At 37.4% G+C, this 7,820-nt stretch overlaps 1 protein-coding gene across 1 annotated transcript; it reads left to right on the top strand.

Annotated features, from left to right (window-relative positions):
• Positions 1-450: 450 nt before the first annotated feature.
• LOC309806297 (histone deacetylase 1) lies at positions 451-2,513 on the top strand. Its single transcript, XM_082625059.1, has one exon. It carries the CDS (start codon positions 495-497, stop codon positions 1,941-1,943), a length of 1,449 nt encoding a protein of 482 aa, XP_082481185.1. The 5' UTR covers positions 451-494; the 3' UTR covers positions 1,944-2,513.
• The last annotated feature ends 5,307 nt before the right edge of the window (positions 2,514-7,820 follow it).

The following is a 7,820-nucleotide window of genomic DNA, read 5'->3' as shown; positions in this document are numbered from 1 at the left end:
GCAACAACTAGATTTATAGATTTAACACTTTTGTAGTATGCAATTTTCTTTAAAGAACCTATTTGTTTTGTCAACTTTCTTCAATAAATGAAGCACTTTCCTTTCTTGAAATAAGCTAATAAATAAAAACAAGCTGCTAAATCTAATTCAATCAATATGATAAATTCATAATAATGAAATCAGACATTTGAAATATTGATTATACATTTCCTAAAAGTTAAACAATGTAAGAGAGAAATTAGGTAGTCTGTGGTATCAAGATAATCTCTCAAGCTGGTTGTCACAATTTTTAGATTTCTAGATTTGTCAGAAGAGACATACCTGTCTCCCCACACACCTATGATGAAGAAAAGAGGTTCCATTATATTTTACCAGCGTCTTCATATTCCAAGGAATAAAGGATAAAAGAATTATATCTCTCATGTTATTTTTAAAAGGACTGGGGGCGGGAGGGTGGACGGACAGACTGACGGGAGGGACGGGAGGCGAGCAAGATGGCGCAGACTCAGGGCACCAGGAGGAAAGTGTGTTACTACTACGACGGGGATGTTGGAAATTACTATTACGGACAAGGCCACCCAATGAAGCCTCACCGAATCCGCATGACCCACAATTTGCTCCTTAACTATGGTCTCTACCGAAAGATGGAAATCTATCGCCCTCACAAAGCCAATGCTGAGGAGATGACCAAGTACCACAGTGATGACTACATTAAATTCTTGCGCTCCATCCGCCCAGATAACATGTCTGAATACAGCAAGCAGATGCAGAGATTTAACGTTGGTGAGGACTGTCCGGTATTTGATGGCCTCTTTGAGTTCTGTCAGCTATCTACTGGTGGCTCTGTGGCAAGTGCCGTGAAACTTAATAAGCAGCAGACGGACATCGCTGTGAATTGGGCTGGGGGCCTACACCATGCAAAGAAGTCCGAGGCATCTGGCTTCTGTTACGTCAATGATATCGTCTTGGCCATCCTGGAACTGCTAAAGTATCACCAGAGGGTGCTGTATATTGACATTGATATTCACCACGGCGATGGCGTGGAAGAGGCCTTCTATACCACAGACCGAGTCATGACTGTGTCCTTTCATAAATATGGAGAGTACTTCCCAGGAACTGGGGACCTACGGGATATTGGGGCTGGCAAAGGCAAGTATTATGCTGTCAACTACCCGCTCCGAGATGGGATTGATGACGAGTCCTATGAGGCCATTTTCAAGCCAGTCATGTCCAAAGTAATGGAGATGTTCCAGCCCAGTGCAGTCGTCTTACAGTGTGGCTCTGACTCCTTGTCTGGTGATCGGTTAGGTTGCTTCAATTTGACCATCAAAGGGCACGCCAAGTGTGTGGAATTTGTGAAGAGCTTCAACCTGCCTATGCTGATGCTGGGAGGAGGTGGCTACACCATTCGTAATGTCGCCCGGTGCTGGACATACGAAACAGCTGTGGCTCTGGACACGGAGATCCCTAATGAGCTTCCATACAACGACTACTTCGAGTACTTTGGACCAGATTTCAAACTTCACATCAGTCCTTCCAATATGACTAACCAGAACACTAATGAGTACCTGGAAAAGATCAAACAGCGACTGTTTGAGAACCTGAGAATGCTGCCCCATGCGCCTGGGGTCCAAATGCAGGCCATTCCTGAGGATGCCATTCCAGAGGAGAGTGGCGATGAGGATGAAGAAGACCCTGACAAGCGCATTTCAATCTGTTCCTCGGACAAACGAATTGCCTGTGAGGAAGAGTTCTCCGACTCTGACGAGGAGGGAGAAGGCGGTCGCAAGAACTCTTCCAACTTCAAAAAAGCCAAGAGAGTCAAAACAGAAGATGAGAAAGAGAAAGACCCAGAAGAGAAGAAAGAAGTCACAGAAGAGGAGAAAACCAAGGAGGAGAAGCAAGAAGCCAAAGGGGTCAAGGAGGAGGTCAAGTTGGCCTGAACAGACCTCTCCAGTTCTGGCTTCTTGCCAAGTTCCCCACCTTTATCCCACAATCCCTCAGATTTTATATTTTCTATTTCTCTGTGTATTTATATAAAAATATATTAAATATAAATATCCCCAGGGACTAGACAGGAACCAGGGCCCTGAGCTCAGGGCACACGTGTTAGGTGAGCTTTTCTAGTAGCTGCCTCGCCACCCATCCCTCCCGAACTCTTAATTTTGAACCATAACGGATGCCAGGTCTGGGTGGAAGGGATACACTTAAAACAGCCATAGGACAAAATCTTGAAGTGCCTGCTTTGAAAAGGTGCCCTCATTGAGCATTTTAGAAGGGGTGGCTGGGTCTTCAGGGACTCCCTGTTGTTCTCGGGCTCTTGTCATCAGCCATTTTTAGATTGATTCTGTTCTCATACCTTCCCACTGGCCCCCAGTGAGCCAAGAAACTCACACTGCCTGCCCTCTGTCCTCCCCACAATTCTGCAGATGAAGATTGGTAGTCTTAGTTTCCTTTTTGAGATACTATTTTCATTTTTGTGAGAATCTTTTTAATAAAATGGTACATTTCTATACCCTCCTGAAAAAAAAAAATAAAAAAAAAAAATAAAAGGACTGGAACTGAATCTGAATTCCAGTTCTGTCACTTGCATGCCTTGTGATCTGGTTGCAATGTCCCATTCTTTTCTCCACTGGTACCCTAATCAGTATAATCTATTCAATAATGGTAGTACACTCCCCATGGGAGTGGTGAGAGGTTTTAGTTATAGGATGTATAAAATGCAATAAGTATCTAGCATGTAATGCATTCTCTGTATATATTAGTTCTTTCGTTTCATTCTCTGTGAAAGTTTCCACACTCATGCACTGCCCTTTACAAGCATAGTGACCGTGGAGTGGCATCAGGTTAAGTTAAGTCAGGACAGGAAAATGATGAACAGGCAAGCACCCCTGGTGATATGATAGGAGGCTTCTTGGTGCCACGCCTATCCCAACCACCTTCAGTTATCAGAGAAGATCCTGCAGAGAAGTCACGGGAGAAGTTCTTCCTTTCTATGTCTTACGATGCAGTAGCATCCAACACAAGAGATTCTGATTCATGATGTCTGGGTTGGTCTTCAGGATTCTATGTTTTTTTAAAGTTTCTCAAGTAATTCTAATGTGAGCAGCATTTAGTCATCACTGCTCTGTGATGTGTATCCAATCTAAAATCTACAATTGGTCTTTTCACGCAAATTAATAGCCCTTGTTTTGGGAGGTTAGCAATAATTACAAGAATAGATTCTTCATTTTGAAGAAGATTCTGAATCCATTCTGCTCTCTTGAAGTGAACTGGACTTAGTGTGTTTGGTCCTAAGTGTCTGTTTTCCAATTTCTTTCTCCAATGCTACCCTCATAAAACAATAAGAACAACAAAAAATAAGCAAATTTCCTGGATGTACCTGGCACAAAATAAACCTGGTTCATTATCAGTTGCAGATTATAAACTTCATGGAAAAAAAATCCCTTACTGTAATATAAATATCATCTGCTGAGAGAATTAAGATGATTATTTCCCTGGATACAGTCCTGAAGATAGTATAGTTTATTACCTTGAGATATATTTTTGCTGCTTCTGGCAGAACATTCAGTTCCATTTGGTTGTTTAAACTGAATCTTATTTACAATCATTAACCTTCCAGTTAAGACTATTCTGGTTGAAATTGTTCTTATGTGATAGTATCCTTCTGCCTCTTCTATTTTGTATTAGGAGGTAAGGGAATTGAAATACACTTGGCTTTAAATTAAGTCCATCTATTTAATTACAATGAAGTTCATGTTTGATATTAAATCCTTCGTGCCTTTTCAAATTCTGAACAATCATAACACTGATATTGTCCTTAGAGCATCAGGATCTGTAAACAACATGTTACTGTTTGTATGATTGTCCTATCAGGAGCATAAACTTGTTATAAACATATATACACATGGGTAGTACCATACCAAGGAAGAGTTTTGAGCAATGGGAAAACTTTTAAACAAAACTCTGATCCTCCCTTTGTGTGTGTGTGTATGCATAGAAATATTAACTATCATTGTTACCTATCTGTTATCTGATTTTAGATGACAGTTCACAATTTTAGAAGCAAAATGTGTGTCTCTATTTAAGTATACTAAGTAAATATAAGGCTGACCTAATAAAATTCAACTTGTAAGATGCTCTATTCCCAAGCAAACAACTAAGTTATAAAGATTTAACATTATTATAATAATGTTAATTATCTATCTTTTTATTAGGAAAACGTTTTCTTATGAATTTTGTGAGTTTTGTGAACTACTTTGGTAAATTTTTACCGTAGTTCCTGTTTTGCTGGGTCCAGAGACTATGTGCCAAAAATCTTTTCCCTCAAAACTTTCATGTGTAAGTCAAAGAAAATTTAATCCTTATGCTTTTCATTTATTTACATTTACTCTTAAAGTCATCCAAATATTTTATGTAAGAGCTTTTTGAATTCCAAGAGACATTACAGGGCTCCCAACATCCCAAGGAAGCACTCTGCTGAAATATTTTATCTTCTAGATGTTCATTCTTCTATTTTTAATATATACTCTAAGAAAACAAAATAAACAGATTGTGTGCCCCTTTCTCTTTTGATTGGAATAATTCAAAGCTAACATAAATTTTGTATAGGTAATTCAAAACAATACGGATTGTGACTCACCAATTTTGTATCCTATTACTCTGGCTCCAATATTCTCATGGTTGTAATTCTGAAAATGTATACATAAAATACATTGTACATGATAATTAACTACACACATACATTCATCACCCAGGCATGTGTAGCACGAATACAGAAGACAAGAGGAAAAGGAGGGAGCATCATCCATTTTTAAAAGATTTAAAAAACATTGTAGTAGTGGATAATGAGAGCTCATAAGAAGCTTAAGCAGAGATGGTTAAAGCTTCAAGTAATAGAGGAGAAAACCTCATTGCAGATGGCAGCCACCCTTCTTTGACATAACATCTCAACTATCAAGAAGATTGAAAATATTTATATATATCTAAAATCATGAAGATTAATTGATGGACTGTGTAAGAAACTTTCACCATTCCCAGGTCACTTCCTTCCATGGTAACTGCTGACCCAGAGGTAACTTTTTGAGGATTTTCAAGTCTTGATGGGCTGCCATTCAGCCCAACTTGCCTTCTTAGCCTGGTGAATTTGTATAATGAAAAAAACACATGTCAGACTTGACTTCCTACCCTCATGAAGGTAGCTAGAAATTCAAAGGAAAGAGAGTAATCTCTTCCAAAGAAAGTAAACCAACAAATTGGGGGATGTTTATAGTGGGTATGAGTACCATGGATAAACAATTTCCTCTTTTAGTTTTAGGATGGTGCACACTTGGATTTGCTCTTTGGATTTATTTTTCAAAAATGAAAACCCACTAATTAGTTGGCCAAGTCCTGTATAATAAGTATATCTGAGCAGCCAGCCAGAGTTCCCATTTAAGGAGGAAGTTGGCAGAAAAATTACTTATACAATAATATCTATCCAGACATGAGCAAAAGAAAAAAAAATGAAACCTCAACAAAAGATTGCCAGGGACATAAAGAGTATGAAAGTGAAAGACCAAGATACAGACACAGAATGATTAATCAAAATTACCCAGAGATAGTTCAGTAAACAGAATAAACTTAAGATAATGTAAGTACTAAAATGAAGACAGGGGAGAAATTACTACTGACATATAACAGGGACAGAAAGTCACAAAAGGGATGATCAAAGTAAAAACTCTTAGAAATTAAAAATATAATTGCTATAAAAAGTGGAATCAATAGATAAAATAGAAAAAAAAAAGTAGAGAAAATTTCCCAGGGAAAAGGAGGTCGGGAAGGAAAGTAAATAAGAGAAAGGTTAAGTAAGAGACATATCATCAATCTAGGGGAGTGCTTTTCAATATTTACTTTTTGGATGAACGATTCTTTGTTAATTGCTGTACATTTATCACTGATGTTCAGTGGCTTGGAATGACTGTCCTTATAACAACGTAAAACTTCTCCACATATTTTCAAAACCCTCCTAGTGGAAAGACTCCTCTGTCAGTTGACAGCCACAGATCCAGGAGGTCCATACACAGCATATATAAGCTCAGGGAAAGGACACACACACACACACACACACACACACACAAGCACACAGAGAAGGGGCTAGAACAAATATCTGTCTTTAGGAGTATAGTCAAGTGGTAATTCTGGAAAACACTCCTGCTATAAAATACCTGTAACACATATATTAAACAAACAAATATATATATATATATATATATATATATATATATATATATATATATATATATATAGTTTTTTTTTTTAAATGCATAACTGCTTGTAAGAAGTTAAAGGAAATTCCTAGGAACAACAGAATAATAAATCAATTCTAAAGGCAAGATGGGCCTGAGGGTGTTTTCCAGTTCCAGGAATACAAAACATATTTTTTAAATGCAGCACTCATGTGCTAAATAATCTATTTAACATATATGAGCATAATAATAATTTTAAGAGCTACAAGTTTACACAAATCTCGTGGTTCTGAGTCTTCCTCCTCTGTCCTACGCTAGTGTCTCCTTCCGAGACAACTTTTTTCCCAAATATTGTTTGAAATTCCTATATATATATATATATATATATATATATATATATATATATATATATATATATATATATATAAAACTACCCATATATCTATTAGATTTATTTGCTTATGAGATTTGTAGATATAGTTATATAACAATGTAACACACTCTATAATATTTCTTGACTTGATTTTTTTCTATTCAAAATTCCTAATACTCATCTATTTGACAGCAGGGAACTGTCCCTCCATTGAGATTTTACAGTTACACAGTGTTTCGCTATATGAACTACAATTTTCCTCCTATAGATGAACATTTAAATTATTATATTATTGTTATGAACAATGCTGCTATGGATACTCTGTGACTTAAATGTGGCTGTGAATAGTTTGACACTATTTCCATGAAACAGTGTGGACTATTTCCTCCCTTCTTGAATCTGGGTTAGCCTGTGATACTTTAACCAATGAAATGTGGAGAAAATGATACCTTGTCAGTTTCAGATCTAGCTCTAAAGCGGATTTATAGTTTCAGCCTCGTATTGTATAGAGCTGAGCTGCAGTGCAGTCTATATACAGTCAGAAGGTAGCCTGACTATTTTAATGAAGAGACCTAGTGGAGAGGCTCTAAGACCTACTTGTAGAGAATCAGAGGAGCCCATCCATCCAAGGCCAGCCTCTAACTGTCCCTATCAAGACATCAAGCTTTCATGAAAACTCCAGACAAGTTGTCAGGCCAGTGGGACACCACGGAGTGACCTCATTGATGGCATTTGGAGCAGAAGAATCACTAAAATAAGGCCTTACTGATTTTCAACCCAAAGTATTAAGTTCATAATAAAGTGAATGTGGTTTTAAACCACTGAGTCTATGGGTACTTTGTTACATAGCAATAGGTCATCAAAACACTCCCGGTACATTGTGAACATGAGTTTTGATAGGAAATATACTTAGTGAAATTTTTGAGTCATAGACTATGCACATTCCCAAATTTACAAGATAATACACAAATGTTTTTTTTTCAAAGTGATTATGCCAAGTTACACTCCCACCAGCAGTATAAGATGTTGATCAACCTTGCTCTACAATTGTTCACACTTTATCCTTCCTCTTCAGTACAATGCTCTTTTCTGCCTTTTTACCCATTTTAGGTTTAGTTTATTTCTGACTGATTTGTAGCAGTTATAGATTTTAAAAACTTATCCTTTCTTTATTATATCTGTGTGTATGCGTGTCTTTCCAGTATATTTTGAAGAACAGG

This window comes from Mesoplodon mirus (genome assembly GCF_964341445.2).
Source record: "Mesoplodon mirus genome assembly, chromosome: 6".
NCBI classification, from domain to species: Eukaryota; Metazoa; Chordata; class Mammalia; order Artiodactyla; family Ziphiidae; genus Mesoplodon; species Mesoplodon mirus.
The sequence above is the reverse complement of the archived record's forward strand: the minus strand, read 5'-3'. Positions and strand labels throughout refer to the sequence as shown.

Excerpts from the sequence above, each read along its gene's own strand:
- LOC309806297 (XM_082625059.1), top strand. The coding sequence starts at position 495 with ATGGCGCAGACTCAGGGCACCAGGAGGAAAGTGTGTTACTACTACGAC.